Raw genomic sequence first — 23,673 nt, 5'->3', positions numbered from 1 at the left:
AACGTTGGAGAACCCATGGATTCAAGTTACACATTTAACACATATAAATCACTTTTTCTTTACAAATCTAGCTGAGTCCCTGTTTTCTTACTTTCGTATAATTCCTTGTTAGCTAGACATTGGAGGCTGTACCATATTTCAGCTTTAAGATAATCATCCTGTGGGCGGAAAAAGACAAGGAAATACTTAGCATGCCAAGTGAATTTGCATAGTATAGCTGTTAAGATTCTGAAAGGGTCTGCTGAGGCACAAGTCGTCCTTTCTAACTATCACACATTGCCTAAAAACGTCTGTGGAACCAAGGAAGACAGTGGACAATACTGTCAAATGTCAGAAAACAGCACTAGCTTTCTAGTTTCTAGTGGCAGTGGCGTAGCGTGGGTTGTCAGCACCCGGGGCAAGGCAAGTAATTTGCGCCCCCTAACCCGTGGATTTGCGCCCCCTAACCCTAACCCCCAGATGTTGCGCCCGGTGCGGCTGGCCCCCCCCTGCACCCCCCACGCTACGCCACTGTCTAGTGGCAATGCCAGTGATATTAGTAGTGGTGCTGGTGGTGGAACAACTCAAGAGAATTGATGGCCAAAAGTAGACAGAATTACAGATATGTCAGAAGCAGAGCAAGATGTAGTTGAGATACCAACTTCCCCAAGATCTCATTCCAGCTCCCAATGATAGTCAGGAGAAAAGAAAGGGTTTAAGTGAAAATGCTCCTGCCAAATGAAACAAAATGCCTCCCCAAAACTACTACCCCACTGCCTCTTTCTGTTCTTCTCATGCAGCACAGAATTCTGATTTAACACATTGACAGCTGTTTATCTAACCTTGTCAGGGAATTCACAGATCAAAGGATAGCTATATGGCCTCAATGGGACCCAATTCCTCTTGTCCTCTGAAATTATAGCACACAAGTAGAAACTAGCAACTGGAACTATACAATGCACTATCCTATGTCTTGCTTTCAAAACTCACTGCTTTATCACAGTAATTTATATACTGCTTAATTGCAATAGCCTCTAAGCAATTTATAAAAGTTTTTGTGAGTTATAGCTCTATTCTCTGTATTAATGGGAATGGGCCAAGAGGGATCCCTTCCCCCAACCTTCATTCAGCTTGTTACTCCAGCAATCTCCAGGATGAGTCTGTGACTGGGACAAGAGTAAAAGGAGTTCATCTACACACACCCCTCAGCACTTCAAAGTTCACAGTTCCTCTGTGAACTGCGACTGTGATAAACCATTAGTAGTAGTAGTAGTAGTAGTAGTAGTAGTATACCACCCTATAACCTATAACTCAGGGCAGTTCACAACATAAAATTTCAATAAAATAACACAGAGTACATAATAAAAATGAAAACAAAGACGACCCAATAATTCTCCTGTCTACAAACCACGCAGTTGGTCAGCATGGGGGGTGGGGGTGGAGAAATGAAGTTCAGTGTCTTATGAAAAAATAAAAAGCAAGGCGTTGGCTATCAAGCAACTGATTCCTGATGCTGTGGGAAGCTATGGAATGAAAAATAACATTCTGATGCTTGTATAGCTGTGTGGCTAAGAGAGCTGGAGTGTAAGGTGCAACCTCCCATTTTGTGCCTTTGGCATGACAGTTGCGAGAGCTGCCTTAATTCCATATTTCTGCCTGGCAGGCCTCCTTCTATTTGCTACCTCAGCCTGGTTCCCAGTGAAGGAATAACTTGTCCCATTGTGGTCCTTCCCTCACGTTGTCAAAAAGTTCTTTCCTGAGGCGCTGTTTGCTCAGACCCCGACATTTGTGGATCCTCTGTCTAACGTCATCTCCCAAGGGGAGCCATAAAGCCACCCAAGGGTTCTGGTGAGCTAGCCAACCTTTCTTCCCTGTGAGTTTTCCTGTCAATTGTGTTGTCGCTAGAAAGCTATGTTTATTGGGCTCTGTGTGTGTGCCTGCAAGCTTCTGTCTTCTATGTGTCATCGAGGTGGGTGAGGGCATGGAAGCAACATGGCTGACTTGCAGGTGTCAGTTGCCTAGCATACAGAGATTGCATTGTGTCAGTGCTGGGGGGGGGGGTGTATCACAATATATTGCTATGTTTTCTCTCCTTTAGAGTGCTGCCATTTACATTTGAACTTGCAGCTGGAAATGCATAGGATTCTGACAACACATTTGATGTCAATACTAAGCCAATGTTAGCATTCTGCCCAGTGTACCAGGGTCTCTGGATTTCATTGTTAGGATCCGTATACTACGTGATTTATGATCCTTGGGACACTTATTTCTAAATGGCTAACAAAATGAATGCCAGAAAGAGTTTCAGAAAACATTATTTGTGAGATGTTACAAAAACACACCACTGAGAACAACAAACACAACATTTAGCAATTTCTCACCATTTCAAAGCCACATAAGGTTGGTTTGCCGAACTGAAATAAAACACAATAAGACCAAATTGTATGAATCATCACTTTCTCTCCCACACTTTTCACAAGCAATTTCACAAGTGTATTACTTTATATATTCATTTACCACTTACACTCAATATTATTAACATGGTCATTGGTTGTTTTGAGTGACATAAGAATCCTGCTTCCACCAACAGCCTGGGGCAACCTAGCCAGGGCATGTACTTTTCCTGTGAGATAACAGGAAATAACCAATAGCTACAAACCAACAGCTAAAACACCTAAGGAAATCAAGTACCATACCCATCACTAAAAAGAATTCAACAATGGTGCCAGCAAAACTCTCTGGGGAGAGGGTTCCAAAGACAAGGGGCTACAACAGAAAATGCCCTGTCACAACGCCCTTCACTTCTAAAGGTAGCACTCCTGAAGCAGGGCCACAGAGATTGATCTTAATATAAGAGGTATCTATTAACTGCAGCAAAGCTACTGTTGGTGCAAAGAAAAAATAGGTACACAAAGGAGAAGTCCTGGATACCAAGATCCAAGTTTGGGGCAAGTACTCTTTATTGAGAGACCCCAGCAGATATTTAAAATCACAAAATATGCAGCAAAAGTGAAGCATGGGAATATGATAATAATTTTTATTATTTATACCCCAACTATCTAGCTAGGTTGCTCCAGGCTGTTAAGACCTTTAAAATTTGCCCTTTCAAGTTCCTTCCAAAGTTTCCCACTTCCCCTAGCATAGAAAAAGACCACATGCTTGGTAAGGTTAAAATGGTTCACATACAAATTCTCTTCAAAGGTCTGGTTCATATGCTTTTCCACACATCAATCAGAAACGTTGCACAGGCAGTAATATTTGGTTTAGTTCCAAAGTGGTGAATTATTGATATAGGAACACAAGAATGGCTTGTGAATGCCATGCAGCTAAGCTGGAGCAACCAGCTTAGCCTCTTCATACACTTAGTTCATCAGGTGAACTGGGGAGAGAACAATTAGTACACAGATTAACAACGCAATCCTAGATGTGCCTACCCAGACATAGTTCTCACCATGTTCAATGGGACTTACTTGCAGGAAATGTGTATAGTTGGGATATAGTCTTAGGCTGAATGAGATTGTCTTCTGAGCAGACATGTATGGCATTGGAGATCTTCCAAACTTAGTTTTTTTGCAGTATGCTTACCAGTGGTTTTTAAAACATTAGATGATTGGGGGGAAGGGACACAGGAATATTTAGAAGTGCACATATGTACCTGCAACAGCTCTCCAGTTTTAATGCGCAGATCATCACTGATAAATAATCCTAGTGAGGTGAGGAGTACAAGACGAGTATTTGTTACGGTGAGATCCACAAGCGCAAGTCCGTAACAATCTTGAGGAGAGAAAAGGCACTGTGAGTAACCTGAGTTGCATCTCTCAGACTTCCATCATTACTTGTTATAGACATGGCAAATTACACCCAGATTGAGACACCCAGATCTGTTGGGCAATCCATGCACCTGATATGCATTTGAAGAAGGTCTAGATCTATGTGGTTTTTAGAGAGGGTGGAGTGATGAAATCTGCTCTTTCGAACCTTGCTCCTTTGCTGCATTTTAAAAAATATATATATAGCAAAGGCAAGTTCAGGGGGCAGGAAGAACAGAGGCTGACTCTTCTGACCTTGCCCATCTGACTTTGTTGCCCCAGCCACTCTGGGTGGCTTCCAACACATATAAAAAACAATAAAACATTAAACATTTTAAAAATCACCTTCCCTATACTGGGCTGCCTTCAGATGCCTTGGGGATCAGATAACTCCATACCCTCCAGTAGTTCTCTGATGAAAATAGGGCTATCCTAAGAAAAAGTGGGGCATTCTGGGATCAAATCAGAAACCGGGACAGCTCCTCTAAATCTGGGACTGTCTCTGGAAAATAGGGACACTTGGAGGTTCTGCACTCCAGAGTAAAAAAAATGGCAACCCTGGGAACCACAGCTGAAAGCACTCAGTAGCCCAACATGCCAGATTCAAGGCTGGCGTCAGTCAAAAGCCCTAAACAGGCTGTAGAATCTGACCTGTCAATCCCACCCAAGAGAGAGAAGACCCTAAATGCTGAGGGATGAGGGTTCCCATATCCAAGAAGCTGAAATTTGGGACCCAAGGAGGCAGAGATTCTTTCTTATCACTGTCCAAAGAAAAGGGATGAGGGAGGGCTCTCCAGATCCTAGGGTATTGAACCACACCACATCACACTACAACCTTCACTTTGAGACCTACAATTACTGTATTGGTCTGAATATAGGCCACACTTCCACAGGTATAAAATTTACGGCATGTAATGCCCTAAGAGAGAATATTATGAAAATGATTTATAGGTGGTACATGACCCCAGTCAAGCTTGCAAAAATCTATCATTTGCCCAATAATAAATGTTGGAAATGTAAAGAAACTGAAGGTACATTCTTTCACCTTTGGTGGACGTGCCCAAAGATTAAGGCTTTCTGGGAGATGATTTATAATGAAATGAAAAAGGTATTTAAATATACCTTCCTGAAGAAACCAGAGGCCTCCCTCTTGGGCATAGTCGGCCAATTGGTGCCAAAGAAGGACATAACTTTTTTAATGTATGCAAGAATATTGATTGCAAAGTATTGGAAGACACAAGATTTACCCACACTGGAAGAATGGCAGATGAAGGTGATGGACTACATGGAACTGGCAGAAATGACTGGCAGAATCCGAGATCAGGGAGAAGAGGTGGTGGAAGAAGACTGGAAGAAATTTAAAGACTACTTGCAGAAATACTGTAAAATTAATGAATGTTAAAGGGATGTTGGATTGAAAATAAGCGGTTTTGGTAAAAAGATTAATAAGAATATGTAAATACGGATTGACAATGGTTGGAAATATATAGTTATAATAGGTTAAGATATTAAGTAAAGATAAATGATAGAGGGTAAGGATTTGCTGAATTAACCATGTGAACTGGAATACAAAAAGGGGGGTGTGAGGAGGTCAGGAAACAAGTAAATGAAATATAAGACATGAAAATATTGATTTCTTTTTAACTTTTTTTGCTTTTTATGTATTTTGTCTTTGTATTTTTGTATTTTTTTCCTTTTATTATTGTTACTCTTTTTCTATTTCCTATTTTTAATTTTGTAACTTTTTATTGTCTGTAAAATTTCAATAAATATCATTTAAAAAAAATATGAATATAGGCCACACTCCCCCCCCCACCAAATCTGGCTCACATAAAAGCTGAGTGCAGTCTATAGTGACACTCTTATAAATAGAGAAGCTATGTTTTGACAGATCTCATTTTAGAGGTGTAGTCTGTATTTGGACCAATGCCGTACATTCTATGAAAGTGCAACATGTCCTAAGGCCTGGGGGTAAGACAGGCTACAAATAAAAAGGAAGTGCATATGGGTCAATTAAACAACTGAAAATAAGAATTACCGTTTTCCAAGATGGCACAAATGGTAGCAGTTAAGTTAAACCATTCCGTATCCCCATCCATAAATCCAGTGTCAGTCAATCCTACAATTAGTCCTACAAATACAAAAGAAAACAATGCATTACATGGAAAGTGAATCACAGTATAAAGCCAGGCTACCAGTATTTATGACACTGTTATACAGCTTCATATTTCCCAGAAATTTCAGCAGTGTAGCTGGTTTGGTTTGCTTTTGATGAAGAGATGACTGGAGGTTTCTCTGTGATATTTGAGTTTATTTACAAATATATGCTGAGCCTGGGTAGAAGCACAACTTATCACCCCAACAGCAGCAAAATCCACAAATAAGCACCCCTGTATCCACAGATGTAGTTACAGACCTTAAATACTCAGCTCAAACCTACTTGCACACACTGAAAGAAAGCATGTATGCCTGCTTTACTAGTACCACATATCTAAGTTGATAAGCACAAGCAGGTGGTTCGGTATGGGGTGGGGTGGGGGACAGTTGCAAACATATCCCTGGCGTATTCCTGTGGTTATTGTAGAATACGCTGCGGTGTAGTGGTTGTGTCCTGTCCTCTCCTTCCCACCTGAGATTCTCAGCAAAATGTTCTAGTAGTCATGCTTTTCACCATCACACACATATTTGACTAAAAACAAACAAACCAGTGAGCAAATAATTCAAATTAATTGGGTTTTTTTGGGGGGGGAGGGGATACCATTTCAAAAAATGCATACCTACCATTTATTCCATCTATTTTGAATGATCAGTATGCAAGTGTCACTGCTTGCCGAGCTAAAATAGTGCCAGCGATGCACAAGGTTTGCAAAACTGCAAATGATCTTTTTGTAAACAACAACAACAAAGTCTTTTCCATTGCTGTGAGAGGGAATTGTCCACGAAGGCTGCACCAGGCCCTCTGAGAACAACAGAATGTCCTCAGTCCTGTTGCTTCAAGGGGAACTTGCTCCTCTACTCTTTTCAAAGCACATGGCAGCAAGAAGGCCTTTCCCTGCTGCCTAGGGTTGCTATATTTCTAGAAGTAAAAGTGGCTGAGATTTCTGGGGGAAACTCAAAGCTATTGAGCAGACATTATTTTAGAAAATAATGAAACTCAAAGTTGTTGAGCTCAAAATTCTGGACATTTAGCCAATTTTCCGAAATCCCCTCCTGGACACTATTTTCACCAGTTAAATTATGGACATATGGCAACCCTACTAGAGAATGGAACATTTTAGAAGGGGAAAAAAGTAAATAGGAACAGAGGCAGTGCTGAACCCTCAGACTATTTCATAAAGGAATTTGCTGGAATGTGAATTCTAAAGTGGACTCATGATTTGATCCAGGTGGTGATCTATTCAGATTAAATCAGGCAAGTCCTCTTTAGAAGCAAGGGGACACATATGCACACGGAGCCAGCATTTCACAGGTTAACAGCTAGTTGCAGAACACTCATGTGTAGTAGAAGTGTAACAAATGCATTCACAAGCAAAACCAACTGCATTTGATGAGACTTATTCCCAAGCAGGTATAGGATTAAGCCCTAGCCAACACAGTGGGACTTACTTCTGAGTAAACAAGTACACTTATTTTATTTAAACTTTTACATCCCACTGTACCCAGTTGGAAAATGAAGCTGGTGGATCAGCTAATTATGTAAAAATGCAAGACACTTACCTATTTTTCTTGTTGTATAAATCAGACCAATTATTGCTACATCACTTGCACAAGGAGTTTTTGCTATTTTGATATTGGCTACTTTAGACAATGTATCATTAACTTCCACGTTTTCACCAAGGGACCAAAACCACTGAAGAAGAGGATCTGCAAAAGAGCACTAATATTTAAGAAAGCAAAAATTCTTTCTGCTTTTTACTTAAAAAGAAAATACAGTTGAGTGAAGGAAATATGTGACTATCTCTGAAATTTGTGGGAACACCCTTGGAGGTGAGTAAGGGATGTTATCAGTCTGGTCCAGGGTTGGGGTGGGAGGTGGAGTGGGAATGGGACTGCCATCACTGTGGTGGAAGGTAGGGGGAAATACAGAAGTGGGTGAAGGCATACAGAAGAGACGAGGTTGTCTAAGTCTGCTGGAATTGAAGAGTACTAGGAGACCACTTCAAGTAACGAATACCTTCCTTAGACCTGTTCTTAGTAAAATACACACACACACACACACACACACACACGGGATACTCTCTTTTTTCATGATGGTGGCCATTGGAAATCCTGCCAGTATGATATTTTGTTTCAACTGACAAGACAGAATTACTGTTTCGGGGGGACGGGCAGGTGTGGAGGGCTCCCTGGTTTTGAATGGGGTAACTGTGCCCTTGAAGGACCAGGGGCACAGCCTGGGAGTCATTTTGGACTCACAGATGTCCATGGAGGTGCAGGTTAATTCTGTGTCCAGGGCAGCTTTCTACCTGCTCCATCTGGTACCTAGGCTGAGACCCTATCTGCCCATGGACTCATTTGCCAGAGTAATGCATGCTCTGGTTATCTCCCGCTTGGACTACTGCAATGCGCTCTACATGGAGCTACCTTTGAAGGTGACCCAGAAACTACAACTAATCCAGAATGTTGCAGCTAGACTGGCAACTCGGAGTGGCCGCTGAGACCATATAACGCCGGTCCGGAAAGACCTACATTGGCTCCCAGTATGTTTCCAAGCACAATTCAAAGTGTTGGTGCTGACCTTTAAAGCCCTAAATGGCCTCGGCCCAGTATACCTGAAGTAGTGTCTCCACCCCCATCTTTCAGCCTGGACACTAAGGTCCAGCTCTGAGGGCCTTCTGGTGGTTCCCTCACTGCGAGAAGCAAAGTTACATGGAACAAGGCAGAGGGCCTTTCAGTAGTGGCGCCCTCCCTGTGGAAGGCCCTCCCATCAGATGTCAAAGAGATAAACAACTACCTGACATTTAGAAAACATCTGAAGGCAGCCCTGTTTCAGGGAAGTTTTTAATGTGTGACACATTATGTTTTATTGTATTCTTAATATTCTGTTGGGAGCCACCCAGAGTGGCTGGGGAAATCCAGACAGATGGGTGGGGTTTTAATAATAAATTATTATTATTGTGATGATGATGTATTGCAGTTTTATCATTCAATTCTTTTGTATTCATATGTATCAATGTTGTTTACTGCTTTGGAGACTTTGGGCCAAAAAAGCGGAATATAAATATAACTTTCCATATCATATGAATAAATTCAGAAAACTTTATACTTAGTGTCCGTGCTAATTTCCAATAGACCAGAATTACTTACAAAACCGCAAACACTCCCTATGAGCTATGACGTACCTCGTACGATATCCAACAAGGTTCCCGTAGTAGTGAACATATTTAAACCATGATGCATATTAAATTTTACAAACCATTCCTCAATTGGATTAACATCTGTTTCAGTGGCATGTACAAGAAAGACAGAGACAGATTAGTCATATAAGTACGCAAGTATTATGGGTGATATCCAACGTCAAGCAAACAGGCCTTTGCTCACACAACATGGTTTCCTTTTCTCCTCCCTCTTGCAATCCCCACGACCAAACCCTCTGGAGCAAATTTCAGGGGTCCACAGGGGGCAAGACTTGTTGCACAAGTGGAAACCCATTCCACTTGCAGATAGACACAAGTGGATATTGCTGTATGCTTACGTCAATATTACTCGGCTACGAGAGATCGCCAAAGTTGATGATGACTACATGCTCTTCTCAAATGTTGCCTACGATGGTGCACTGCTCTTCAACTGAATTCTTAGTAATGAACATTCCTGCATATTTTTTCTGGCCAATTTATTTTTCTCTTTTTTTCTATTCAGACTTAGAACACACCCTTCACCAAATAGAGTGAGTTACAAAAATAAGTGCAAATATACATTATCCCAAAACTTGCTTTCTCTCCACTGAAGTTGGTATACTACTTATGCACCATTTGAGATTGTGCCAAATGCTCACTACCAAGTTGTCAAATTTCTCCCCTGCTAGCAGGATTTTGTGCAAAAATTTTCTTTTGAAATGAAAAACATGGCACCACCTTACGTGAGTAGAAAAACAGCAGCAACAACACAAGGAAGCATCAATAGCCAGTGAGGATAAATAAATGGAAATTATAAATCTCTCACCTGTATTATATGTTAACTCTTCTCGGTTGATTTTAATACTCCACGAATCCACACCTTCTCCCTTTTGTTTAAAAAAAGGATGGTAACCCAAGATTTTTAGTCTTAAATGCTTGAAGAGTCACATACATTTAAGTGCGGACTGATTTTCCAATTATGAATTTTCGTAGCTGATAGTCTCATAGCTTATGGGCGGTGGCAGAGGGACAAGTGACGAGAAAAGGCTCATCTCTCTGCCACCGCCCGCCTCACTTGAGTATAAGCCAAGGGAGGCTTTTTCAGCATAAAAAATGTGCTGAAAAAGTTGGCTTATATTTGAGAATACACGGTATGTTTTGAAGAAAAAAAATGAACAAATTCCTATGCCCCAAAAATAACTCAGAGATGCATTTTAAATAAAAGCACACATTCTACTCATGTAAAAACACCAGGCAGGTCCCACAAATAACCCAGAGATGCATTTTAAATAAAAGGGCACATTCTACTCATGTAAAAAGATGCTGATTCCTCGACCGTCTGCGGGCCGGATTTAGAACGTAATTGGGCCAGATCTGGCCCCCAGGCCTTAGTTTGCCTACCCATGTTCTAAAGAAATGCTTGGACTAACTGATATTATAGTTTGAAGTCTTGTTTGTTCCCGTTACATTTTGCTCCCAAAAGACCCATTTATCCTAAATAAAATCCAATATGGCAGACATGTATATACAAAACATTGAGATCCAAACATGAAATTTTGCAGGTAGCCCTTACAAATAACATTTAAAACCATGAGTATAGATCCACCCCAGGAACCTTCCTTAAACCAAGTCAGATTGCTTGTCCATCTAGCTCAGGCCGGCCCAACTTTTATACCAACTGGGCTGCAAGAGTACTCTGACCATGTAATCTGTGGGCCACACACTGCCTTGATGCGGTTAGCGCTTTCCTAGCTTCAGGAAGGAGGTAATAGGGTTCTAGGACCTTGGCAGAGCCTTTGCGCCTCCTTTCCCAAACCCAGCACCTCACTTAGCTGGCTTTGGGAAGGCAGTGTGAGGGCTGAGAGGGCGTCAAATGTTGCTGAGGGCCAACAAAAAAGGTCTTGAGGACTGCATGCAGTCCTTGGGCTACACATTGGACCACTGTAAGTTTCCAGCCGAATGTTATGGCATTGTTTAATAAGTATCCGATGACAGTGGCTGTCCTGAGTTCAGGACGAGGTGACCACCTGCTACCTTATCCCTTTTAACTGGAAATAGCCAGGGAGTGAACCTGGGACCTTCTGCATTGTGCTATGAGCCAGGGAGTGAACCTGGGACCTTCTGCATGTAAATGATGTGCTATGAGCCCTTCCGCAATGCTTTACCAGAGTCATTTTGAAGTAGAAGACTTTGGAGTAGGTACTGTTGAAGATCTGGATGCTGGGAGCAAGACCAGCTGAAGTAAAAAGAACTAGATTCTTCCGTCTGTTCTCCAGGGTGTCAGGCTTATTGATATTATACAAATGACAGCGGACTATCTTTAACAAGGGGGGAAAAACCCAGGATTAACATACGAAGCACATATCCACAACATCTGGAATTATTAAAACTTTAAATGGCAACCTAACAAACTGCACTGTTGATTTCAAAAGCGGAAGCTGCAATAAATAAGGCTTTAAGGAGCCAGAAAGGAAAGGAAGGTAGAAATCCTCATTTTGTGGAGGGACAACTTGCCCTCCCCCTCTCTCAGGTGATTTTGCCTGCTTTTGGCTGGCATGGGCAAGTGCCACTGAGAATTAGGCAGTTTAGGGTTAAAGTAGAGAAAATGATCATTATCTAACAAATTAATATACCTGAATATCACAGGGCAGTTTACAATATAAAAGCACAAAATATGTACCGTAATATAATAGCAAAAAATCTCACAATAGACCCCCCCCGACACATTTAAAAGGCCATAGATGGTTTAATGAGCCAAAACGCCCAAAATGTTTAAGTTTGTCCTTCTGTTGCACCCCAAGGCCCCTTCCTGCCATCCTTCCTCTTCCTTTCTCCAATATCCTGAGGCAGTGTTGGCAAGGCTTTCTTCATCAGGCCAGGCCTCCTTCCACCTGCCTTGCCCCACCCTCCAGCCCTGGGACTCCTCATAAGGGAGCTGTGCTTGGAGGAAGACCTGTGAGGGGAGAGACTATTTCAGGCAAGGCCTAAAATGTTTAAGTTTATCTTCTGTTGCACCCCAAGGCCCCTTCCTGCGAAAATTACAGTATCCTGAGGCAGTTTTGGCCACTGTGTCTATTTCATAGGCATAGATCTATAAATGCGGAGCCGGCGCCTGTTCTAGGTGTCTTTCTTTGCAGTTACCTCAGGAACTGCTAACCCAGCATCTACAGGGGTCTTTCTTCAAGGGTCTGGTGGTCCCTGGCTTTTTATTTTAAGTTTTATCTCAAAAGAGAAAAAATGCCCCCTCAGAATCTGGTTGGTTTTGAAGGATTTGCACAGGGCAAAAACTGGCAGGGATGGTTTCCCTTCTTGCCTGTTGGTCCATCCTATTTGCTTGCCAACCATGGGGAGGCTGTTCAGGAAGCGGGTGGGAGCAGCAGCAATGGCTGTACTGTGACTAATTTTGTGTTTTTTCCATGCCCCGCACAGCAGCCAGGATGTGTTATGCCACACTCCCCATGGCAGCCATTTTGTGACTGGCACTCACAGCACTTCCTTCAAATTCAAAATGTGCCCACTACCCCCCCCTCCAAAAGGTTGGCAACCCCTGGTGTAGCTCCATGAAGTTCAATGCTGTCCATATGGCAGGAGGGAAGAAAGGGAGAATCCTGATTCCAGACTCATTAGCACTGCAGCATGTAAAAGAAATTACCTGGCTATATTTATAGCTGCAGCAAGTTCAGAAGCTAGAACACCCTTTTATTGTTTATTTAAACAAACTGCAATACCATGTTTTGTTATGATGCCAATAAATAAATAAAAGTTCTTTAAATCGCATATGGTGTTGTTAGATCCAAAGGGAGTCTGAATAACCAATAATATTTCACTCCATTTAGCTAAGCTTCTGAGTCTAACCGCTTCCGATTAAGTTAGTGATGAGAGCTAACAATCCATTTAAACAAACCACATTTTTCTGTGTACAAGACGAGCTTTTCTGACCCAAAAATGAGGTTCAAAATTTAGGCTTGTCTTATACACAGGTAATGCTGAGAAGGGACGGGCGAAAGGTTTTCTGGTGCAAGCCCAAGATTGCAAGAGGCGATTGGCTGCTTGATTGTTGGGGGGCGGGATGCCGGAAATCGCTCACCCGCCTGAACGCAGCACACAACCGCTCGTGTCACTTACAATTGCTACTTACAATCTCAGGCTCACACTTCGTTCCGACAGGTGAGCCATTTTTGGCATCTCCTCCCCGCCCCCCCAACAATCAAGTGGCCAATCGCCACTTAAAAACTCGGGCTTGCACTTTATTGTGGCAGCTGAGCAATTTTCGGCATTGGCTGCTTGATTGTGGGGGGGGGGGGATCCCAAAAATCGCTCACCTGCCGGAACACAGCACACAACCGCTTGCATCACAGCTGCCTGGTCGCCACCATTAGCCCTCCTGATTCCCGCTGCGGCAGCTAATAGACAGCTGCTCTTGTCGCAGCAAGCGGGAGCATGATTGGTGACCGCTGGCGGAAATCGGGAAGCTGATAGGTGGTTTCCGTTTGCGTCACTCGGTTGTGTGCTGCGTTTTGGCAGGTGAGCGATTTTTGGCATTCCCCCCAAATAATCCTCCCCAAAAGCTCAATCCCACCTATCTTCTAAATTTTGAGGCCCCCAAAATAGACAGGGGCGTCTTATAGACGAAAAAATATGGTATGTCATCTAGATATCAACTTTGTGTGGATATCTATCTGGACTTTAGGAGAACTTAAATGAACTTCTATGATTTATGCACCAATGGTTATCGGTATCCATAATATGAACTGACGATGAGTTCTTTCTTACTGTTGTTGGTATTCATTTATAAAATAGTACCATGCCCTTATTTTAATTACTTTCTCCTTCCCTTCCCTTTCCCTAAATTTGGAGGGGGGGGAGGGAAATAACTAAAAGAATTGATTAGCTAATTCTGCTGAGCCAAAGAATGGTGTATCGGCAGGTTATTCCCCACTGCCATAATACAAATGCATTATTTGCTGAGCTACTCCCCATTCTATTGCAACTGGAAATACATTGCTGGAGACTTACCAAACTTTTATCTGAAAGAAACAGTTTAATTGCCTTAGATGACATATTCCGCTCATCTCCTGTGTAGCAAGAAAAACTCGAATTGGCCATCACTGAGTGAGGAAAAAAGATATATTGAACACTAATATATTCAAAGATGATATTACAGAACTAGAATATCCTGAAACTCAAATCAAAAATGAAATTGGGGACTGAAATAGATTGCATTGGCTTTTGTGAGTTATAAATAAAAAAATACAGTAGTAATAATCACATCAACAACATTTGATATTATTAGCAGTCTCAGGAAGGAACTTTTACTGGGAGACATGGGGTTTAGGGTGGGCAATAAGAAAATAAATAATATATTTATGGCAATCTTTAAACCAAGGCAAGACCGCATGGGTTTGGACAACCAAATTAACCTTTGTGCTTCAGTCAGTATCTTCCCAAGCTCTCACTGTGGCTCATTTGACTCCTAGACAACACACATTCAACATCATTAGCAAATATCTCTTGCTCTCTAATATGGTGGGGTTTTTTAAAGAAGCTTCTTGAACCTGATATATATATATAAAATTGGATTCAGTTCCCCAAACTGTGTGCACACATTTCCCTTTTAAAGGTGGGCCCTATAGTGATACATCACTCGGACAAAATAAAGTTCTGATCTTTATGGAGTCCTTTGCAAATCACAGCACATGCAAATGCATGGCTGCAGGGTTCAGTGCACAACTAACCAACCAACCAACCAACCAACCAACCAACCAACCAACCCATATGCAAGAATAGGAAGGCGAAATAAAGTAAAACACAACTTACCATTTACATTGTAGCTAAGTCCTGATGAAAGTTGTAGAACAGCTGCAAGCACAAGATAAAGCTGCAACAGCGCCATCTGTAATTGTAAAAATAATATAAATGTGCATTTAATTCAAAGCTATATATAAAGCTATATATAAAGCTGGTCCCCCCAGTAATCACATAATATGCACAGTGACCAAGGAAGACAACAAGGATGCAGATAAGAGCAACATGCTTGGTCATCAAAGAGTCCCCTTAGGTGCTATGGAAACTGCAAGCTGAAACCTGCTCCCTGTTCCAAACACTGGGTTCACCTATGGCAGAAAGAAGATTTAGTTCCCACCCCAGATGCAGACTATAAGCAACTGGTATGTGCAGGATCAAATTATTTCTTATGAGCAGGAAACAATAATACTCAATCATAGATACCCCCATTACTTCTGTTTTTTCAAGAGAGATATATGGTAGAACAACAGAAAGCTAAATGTGGGTATTCACATTAAGAAAAAAACTCATTTGAAAGCCTCAAGCATAATGATAAAACCAAAGTAATACCAAAGATCTATTTAATACTCCCAATATATGCAAAAGAGTCTCTTTGTCCTTCCTACAATGTTAATAATATTATAAAGCATTCTAACCACTACACCATATTGGCAACTTGTAATTATAATTATATCATTAATATAATATAATATAATATAATATAATATAATATAATATAATATAATATAATGTAATTAATGTAAATAATTATATCATTATTATCATTAAACAGAAAAATGTGAATACTTTCTTCAGCAGATTAATGAATTGCTACATTGCCTATTATTGAGATGGGGGTGCCATACTTGGCATTATCTTGTGCCCAAATTAAACCACTTCACATTTTAAAAGTAATCTCTAAGTAGTTTTTTTGTCTTAAATAGAGCATTACTAAAAATCCAGGTAAAACATTACAAATGAGAGTCAGATACATGCAAATACAGTAATACTCCCCAATGGAATGCAGCAAAAGAAAAATCCAGCAAAACAAAATCATTGGGCCAATTGTAACTGCATGCTGTCTTGTAGAAGGCAGTCTCCTGAAGATGATAATGTATGATTTGGGGTGACCCAAAGCTTCATATCACCAGCACAACTTTGGAGAGGTCACCCATTTCCAGTTTTATATGATTTGATTAGAAGGCCAGTAAATGACAAATTTAAAGATGCCCAATCCCTCTGTTTTTCTCAAAAAAAATCCACAGAAAGCTCTCCATGCAAACAGAACAAAATATATGAGGCTTTACAATCCCTGCTACTCCACCCCCTGCCCTTGTTTAGATAATGGCTGCTCTAACTCTAAAAGGGAAAGAATTTCAACTGTCCTTGCTTCAGGGAAGGTTCTCACATGCCTTCTTTGCCGAGGCTGTGTCAGTTTTGCTGAGCCATCTTTGCGACTTCCAAGAGAGCCAGCCAACTGTTTGCTTTTATCTTGGGTTCCACAGGGTGACAGTTGGAAGAGTTCAAGTTCCGTCCCAGTGACTCCTAATAGCAACAGGACTCATAAACTGATCCAGCTTCAGAAATGCTTGTGGGGATAGATTTTCAGAATTTAAAATTATGTGGCAGGAACAGGCTATGTGGAAATCTTCCCGTAGTCCTCACATAAAAATGAGGGTCAGTGGCTCCGATACAAAAACTACACAGGAGGCCTGTCCTCCATGTTAATTTCCTCAGCTCATCTGTTGCTAGAACCACATAGGATGCAGCTATATGAAGTGGGAGTCTTTCAAATTAAAAATAAAAAACCCCACAGTTGCGAGACTAAAGTGAATGCCACAAGGATATCTTCAACCACCCAGTTAGAGCTCCATCTAGGGCAGAAGGGAAGCTGATAAAAGATGGAAGCAAATGGAAGAAAAAACTCAGGTCTCTGAATAACTTGTCTTAGCTGAATATCTTCTTAGTCATAAAAATGAATCGTTTCCATTAGCAATTCTCTTAAAAAAAATTAGAATACTTTAATCCGTTTTGTGGGCGTTTCAGTTTGCAAACAACAACATAACAATAGTATAAAGCAGGTTCACCAGACATGATTCTGCATTAACTATGACAACAGAGGTGTCTTCCAGTGAGAAAAGGCAGCAGGAGGAGGCACTTCTATGTCATTTTTTTCTGGTGGGACAGGAGCAGCATGCAGCAACAGCAACAATGTCTGACTTTGTCTTGCTTCGGCTCTCTCTCGAGCCTCTACCTACCACCCATGAACAGCAACATCTGCAGTAGCAGGGAGCCTGGGAAATGTAGTTCCCTAGGGCTCCTTTCAGCTAGGACACGATGGTTGTAATGCAATGGTGACCTGCTACAGGCACCCAAAACTCAGCCTGCCATTAGCCAGTGGCGTAGGAAGGTCAGGTGAATTCACCAGTGCGGAAAATTTATTGTCAACCCCGCCCCCCCATTGAAATTATTAAAAGAAGGAAAATTAGATACTTACATCAGTGGTGTAGATAAGGTTTATATATATATATATATAAAATTTTATTGGTTTTTCACAGTTTTTATAAACACAAACAATACACAACACAAACAAACAAGCACACAAACAAACATGTATAGTTTCATAACCTTTTTTCTTAAACCTTACTTCACCGACTTCCCCATACCTCCCCTTTCTACATCCCAATTTCCAAATTTGTTTCAGCAAATCCTAGCGGTGTAGATAAGGTTTTTGCTGCCCGGCACGGTCACTGAGTTCATGCCCAGCAAAAGCACCCAAAGATAGATAGATAGATTCTTTATTGTTAAAGCAGGAGACAGTTGATTTAGGTGGTGTCATAGGTGCCCCTCTGTGCCCGCAACAAGCCCCATTGGGCCTTTTCGCAGCCTGCCGCAGGCATGGGAAAGTCCAATGGGGCTCATCGCAGGCTTGGGAAGGACCTGCGAGGCCCGCCACAGCGAGATCTGGCCCTGTGGGTGGGCTTAGCCCCATCCCAGTTTTGCAGGGGGCGGGATGGTCTGAGGTCTCCTCAGCCATAGGGAGTTGGTGCCTATGGATGGTGTGGTCAGATGAGCACTGCCTTCTTAAACCTTCCCTAATCTAGATAAGTGCTTTACAAAATTCCATGTTTTAAGAAATCCCCAAATTGCAGCAAGTGACGCTGGAACCCATCAGAAGGGATTTTCCTTTCTGTTCTTCTAAGTCCCACTAGTCCCTTTCAGCCTGGAAGGTTCTACACTTAGGCAAGAATAACCAGCTGCACCAAGATGGGGATTACTTGGTTTACCAGCAGTATATGTTAACAGATCTAGGAGTTTTAGTAGACCACAATATGAGTCAACAATGTGAAGCTGCAGCAAAAGAAGTCTAGTCTCTAGATCAAGTACCACTCTACTCTGCCTTGGTCAGACCACACCTGGAATTGTGTGTCCAGTTCTGGGCACCACAATTTAAGAAGGACATTGACAAGCTGGAAGGTGTGCAGAGGAGGGCAACCAAGATGATCAAGGGTCTGGAAAGCAAGCCTTATGAGGAGTGCTTGAAGGAGCTGGGTATGTTTAGCCTGGAAACGGGGAGACTGAGAGGAGATATGACAGCCCGGGGGGGGCCACGAGGGGCGCATCGGAAGATGGCTGACAATAACATCTCTCCGACCCACACGAGGTAATTAAGAGGCTGTGATGGGAGTAAACAGCCTCCCACCCCCCCAAGCGTGTGGGGGGGGACTGCCCTTGCCTGCTGTGCCCTATACCACCCCCGAATTTGAAGGGGTGGGGGCACTAGGCAGAAAGCCCTTGTGCGGACTTCGGCGCTCCTGGACGCTGTCTCTGATTCGCGCCTCTAGCTGCAGCAACTTCAAAAGAAACAATTAGGAGGAAGCTAATGCATATATTTCAAGGAAGAATGGGGAGTAAAGACTGCTAACCGAAGAGATCTCTGAGAAACAAGACAGGCCGGAGGAACAGAAATAAATCATGAGAAGACACACCAAGGCTCGGTATGTTAGGCAACGGGACTGGATGGGGGGGGGACTTTCCTTTTTTCTCTCTATGTGATTAACCAAGAATCCCCCCCCCCACACACACGTCACAAGTCAGAAATGCCGTTTAAATGACAAGCTGAGGATTTAAGACTGTATGGAGATAATTTTCTAACCAAAGCATGTTTTAAGGAGACCGTGGAAAGTATAAGAGCTTTGGAATGACGCAGCAAAAAATAGTGTCGCCATTTTGGCAAGTTCTGTCGAAAGACACATGTCTGGGAGGAGGAATAGATTTGTTTTCATATTATGAGTGAGCCTCCTCAGAGAGACTAAAGAAGGCGACAGATTTGCGAGACTGATGATGGAAAGAGTGCTTTTATTTATGAAAGTGATGATATATGGAAACCATCTCAACATGATGGATTGGACAATTGGAAAATTCACACAGGATTATAACTGGTGTTTACCTGCTTAAGGAGATTATCAGAAGAGATCATAAAGAAAAAAAGAAAAATATACGAACAAGATGAGATGTGAGAACAGCAAGATAGGACTGGATAGAATTATGAACATTATTTGGACAGATTTGTGGATATTAACACAGCAGCAAGAAGATGATTGGAATCCCCTTCGGAACTTGAAATATGGGTCCCCCCAACAAAAAAATTAAAATTTGGCTTTGTAATTCAGAATTTATGTGATGTGATTTGATTTGATTGGTCAGTTAATAATTTATTTTTTTTTAAGAAAAAGAGAGGAGATATGACAGCCATCTTCAAATATTTGAAGGGTTGTCACATGGAAGATGGAACAAGCTTGTTTTCTCCCGCTCTGGAGGGTAGGACACAAAACAACGGCTTCAAGGTACATGAGAGGAGATTCAGGATGAACTTTTCTGACAGCAAGAGCCCCTCAACAGTGCAACAGACTTCCTTGGGAGGTTTTGCACTCTCCTTCCTTGGAGGTTTGTAATCGGAGGTTGGATGGCCATCTGTCATGGATGCTTTAGTTGGGATTCCTGAATTGCAGTGGGTTGAACTTAATGGCCCTTGGGGTCCCTTTCAACTTTACAATTCTAAGATTTTATGAAAGGTCCTTACAACATAATGCAATTTAGTCCCATATGATTAAGTAATTATAAATAAATGAGTCCCCCCACCCTGAGAATAGTGCACTCAGATAAACTGGTTTGTGCAGATCTTTTTGATTAAGATACTTTGGTCATAATAACAGGCTACATCCAACTAAATCCTACTTAGGGCAGACCCTTTGAAATTAATGTTTGGATTTTTAATTCATTTCAATGAGTCTACTCTGAGTAGGAGTAGCATCCAAGGCAATGGTGGGTGGGTGGGTGGGTGTGAGAGAGATATGTAAATTTACATAGCAGGAGGAGGGCAAACGAGGGCTGAGAGCAAATGTAAAAAAAAATACAACAGCTGCATATTCCTGCATTGCAGAGGTTTGGACTAGATGATCCTCAGCCAGGGTCCTTTTGAACTCTACAATACTATAATTCTAGGGGAAAGGAGCCGAAAGGGCAAAATCGCTTCCCAAAGGTGTCTTTCCACATGAGAAAGGATTTAAAGTGAGGCAGGAAACAGTTAAGCGTGGAGATGTGGAAAGGTGGGAGGGGGTGCAGAGAGAGAGAGAGAGAGAGAGAGAGAGAGGAGGAAAGAGTCGCCCTGTTAATTTATTCTCAACTTCAAAAACACAGCCCATTACACAGGAAAAGAAACCCAAACGTGCAGCCCTGGCCCTCAAATGAAAGGTGACAGCAGGCGACCGCAGCCTCTCCCGCCTCCGCACCCTTTTTGGGAGTCCGTGTCAGCCCCAGAGAGACCCTGCCTTGCCCCGTGAGCAGCACAGCTTCAACCGCGGCCATACAGACACACACAAAGCACCTGAGGCGAGGGCGGGACATGGACAGGCAGGGAGAGCACATGCGCCCGGCCCCGGCCACAGAGGTGGGAAGGGGACGCGATGTAACTCAACCCCGCTCAGTTCCTTGAGGTAATCGTGTGCAAACACACAAACACACCGTGCCCAGACCTTGCCCACCCCACCACCGCCCTGGACGCCTCCTTTGCCTCAAACGAGACCGTGTCAAGAAGAGTTCAGCTGGCTTTTTGTCACCTCCCTCAGGGATAACACCTGGGGCGGCCTGCACCCCTTCCTACTTCACTGCCAGTAGCCCATCCCCAACACCCTCTTAATGAAGGGAGAACCAGACGCCTCACTGTTTGCTGTAAAACTCACATTTAAGTCACTAGGACAAAAAAAGTTGGAGAGCACAGGTGACACAGATTTCAATGCATTCATGATCCCAGCTAGCTGAACAGGTGTGTGGATGTGTGTGTGCGCGCTCCTCAGCATTGCTGTTCTCTACAACAGACACTTTGTGGCAGCAAAGCACAACATTTCCTGCACTTCAGGAGAAGAGAGTTCTGCTACTGCCTATGCCCAGCTCTCGACAACAAAAAATTATATAAAAACCAGCTGTGCAGAAATGACTTACTTGAGGGACACTAGAGGGCAGCATTCATACTGCCAAAAAAGCACTCTCTGGCTGTATCTGTACACTGGATTAGCAGATATTTCCTCTCAGAAAAACCTGAGAACTCAACTGGGGGAGGGAAGAGCTCATTCTGTAACACAGTACTCCAAATGCAGTCGCATCATGGATTTATATGACAGCATTATGCTATCAGCAGTTTTTATTCCCAATTCCTTTCCTAATGGTTCCTAGCATGAAATTTGTCTTTTTTAAAGATGCCGCACTGGGTTGGTATTTTCATTGAGTTTCCCACTATGACTCTGATTCCCGCCTAATATTGGAAGCAGAACACAGCCATCATGAATAGTAGCTATTGACAGCCGTACCCTCCATGAATTTGTCTAATCCTAGTATTTTAGAGCCATCCAAGATGGTGGCTGTTGCAATGCCTTGTGGGAAGGTATTCCATAGTTTCATTATGCATTGTGTGAAGAAATGCTCCCTTTTGTCTGACTTGAATCTTTCAGTGTTGACCTCCATTGCATGTCTATGAATCATAACGCTATGAGAGAGGAAGCAAAACACATTCCTCAATCCATCCTTTTATCATGTCCCCTCTTAGTCACCTTATTCTTTAAACTAAAAACCTTTTTGTCATGTTGGTTGCCCTTCTCTCAATCTTCTCTAACTCCATGTTATCCTTTTTGTAGTGTGGTGCTGGAATTGTAAACAGTATTCTGAGTGTGATTGTACCACACTTTTGTATAATGGCATGATGATACTTACAATTTTATTTCCAGTGTTACTGGGTGAACATTTTAGGGGTGGTAAGTTTTACTCAGACTAGGTTTTACTCAACTAAGTTTTATTCAGAGTAGAGCTATTTAAGTTAACGAACCTAACTCCGCCATGCTCATTAATTTCACCAGGCCTACTCTGAGGAAAAATTAGTTGAAAAACCACCATACATATTTTGCATTATTAATACCCCTGACCCCTGACTCTGGGGTTGTGGTGCTCATCTCACTTTACTGGCCGAGGGAGCCGGCGTTTGACTGCAGACAGCTTCTGGGTCATGTGACCAGCACGACTAAGCTGCTTCTGGCAAACTGGAGCAGTGCATGGAAACGCCGTTTACCATCCCGCCGGAGTGGTACCCATTTGTATACTTGCACTTTGACATGCTTTCGAATTGCTGGTGGGCAAGAGCTGGGACCGAACAATGGGAGCTCACCCCATCGCAGGGATTCAAACCACTGACCTTCTGATCGGCAAGCCCTGGAGTCTGTGGTTTAGACCACAGAGCCACCCGCGTTCCTATTTTTAATATGTTCTTATTTAATTGTTTCTTTCTGCAGTATTTTATCTTGTAAATCTCCCAGAAAGTTTTTTTTAAGGTACAGAGCAACTAACGTGCCATAAGGAATAATTATTATAATAATAATATTCTATCTAACACCATTTTTGAAGGCTGCTGTTTTTACATATGCCGCTAGATGGTCGTGTTTGGCTTTGTGTTCCGCCCTAAACAATGTACGGAGCGTGGTTCTGTAAGTAACCTATTTGGTCTCGCAGAATCTTCTACTTCCATTATCCTATAATAGAATATCTCCCCCTAATAGCATAACCAAGTGCCAGTGGGAATGGAGTCAGAATATGCCCACTGAGAAAGCAAAGGGTCATTAGCCGCTTCACACACTTCCATTGCTACTGCTTCCGGCCCACCTGCAGAGGGGGACTCACCTCAAGCTAAGCCATTGCTTCAGAAAAAAAGACCTCAGCGATATATATATTTAAAGAATCTTTCTCCTCCTCCCTTGCTTCTTTTTGCTTCCTCAACCAGCCAAAAATGCCTCGCGGAGATCGGGGGAGTGACTGGAGGGGAAAAGAGCAGTTCCGCAAGCTATTCATTGGTGGCTTAAGTTTGAGAAACTGCTATGAGCAATGGGGAAAGTAAACGGATTGTGTGGTTATGAGAGACCCTGCAAGCAAACGAGAATTTGGTTTTGTCACATTTCATGGCTGAAATTGATGCAGCAATTGGCTGCCAGACCTCATTCCATTGATGGAACAGTAGTTGAGCTGAAAAGAGCCGTAGCCAGGGAGGAATCTGGAAAACCTGGAGTTCATGTTACTGTGAAAAAAATGTTAGTTGGTGGAATTAAAGAAGATACTGAGGAACATCACCTTAGAGACTACTTCTTGGAATATGGAAAAATCGACACAATTGAAATAATTACAGACAGACAATCTGGTAAAAAGAGGGGCTTTGGATTTGTAACTTT

The 23,673-nt window shown here is 42.3% G+C and overlaps 1 protein-coding gene across 7 annotated transcripts in view; it reads right to left on the bottom strand.

Annotated features, from left to right (window-relative positions):
• The window catches only part of LOC310706022 (cation channel sperm-associated auxiliary subunit beta-like), a 45,345-nt gene extending 27,924 nt beyond the window's left edge, over window positions 1–17,421 (bottom strand). The window contains exons 1-11 of one of the 7 annotated variants that reach the window (XM_083501328.1): window positions 17,406–17,421; window positions 14,942–15,017; window positions 14,141–14,232; window positions 11,290–11,442; window positions 9,951–10,011; window positions 9,131–9,226; window positions 7,506–7,652; window positions 5,827–5,919; window positions 3,635–3,753; window positions 2,361–2,393; window positions 92–158 (exon numbers count right to left, since the gene is read on the bottom strand). In XM_083501328.1, the coding sequence (XP_083357454.1) occupies window positions 92–158; window positions 2,361–2,393; window positions 3,635–3,753; window positions 5,827–5,919; window positions 7,506–7,652; window positions 9,131–9,226; window positions 9,951–10,011; window positions 11,290–11,442; window positions 14,141–14,232; window positions 14,942–15,017 (937 nt within the window). In that variant the 5' untranslated portion in view covers window positions 17,406–17,421. Of the gene's footprint in view, window positions 1–91; window positions 159–2,360; window positions 2,394–3,634; window positions 3,754–5,826; window positions 5,920–7,505; window positions 7,653–9,130; window positions 9,227–9,950; window positions 10,012–11,289; window positions 11,443–11,830; window positions 11,867–12,265; window positions 12,564–14,140; window positions 14,233–14,941; window positions 15,018–16,316; window positions 16,411–17,405 lie in introns of those variants that run through there. The other 6 variants (XM_083501326.1, XM_083501327.1, XM_083501329.1 and 3 more) reach the window with 6 other exon arrangements.
• Window positions 17,422–23,673: the final 6,252 nt, after the last annotated feature.

The sequence above is a fragment of the Podarcis liolepis genome, assembly GCF_965112155.1.
Source record: "Podarcis liolepis genome assembly, chromosome: 1".
Classification (NCBI taxonomy): domain Eukaryota; kingdom Metazoa; phylum Chordata; class Lepidosauria; order Squamata; family Lacertidae; genus Podarcis; species Podarcis liolepis.
Note: the sequence above shows the minus strand (reverse complement) of the source record. Positions and strands in the feature narration are given on the sequence as shown.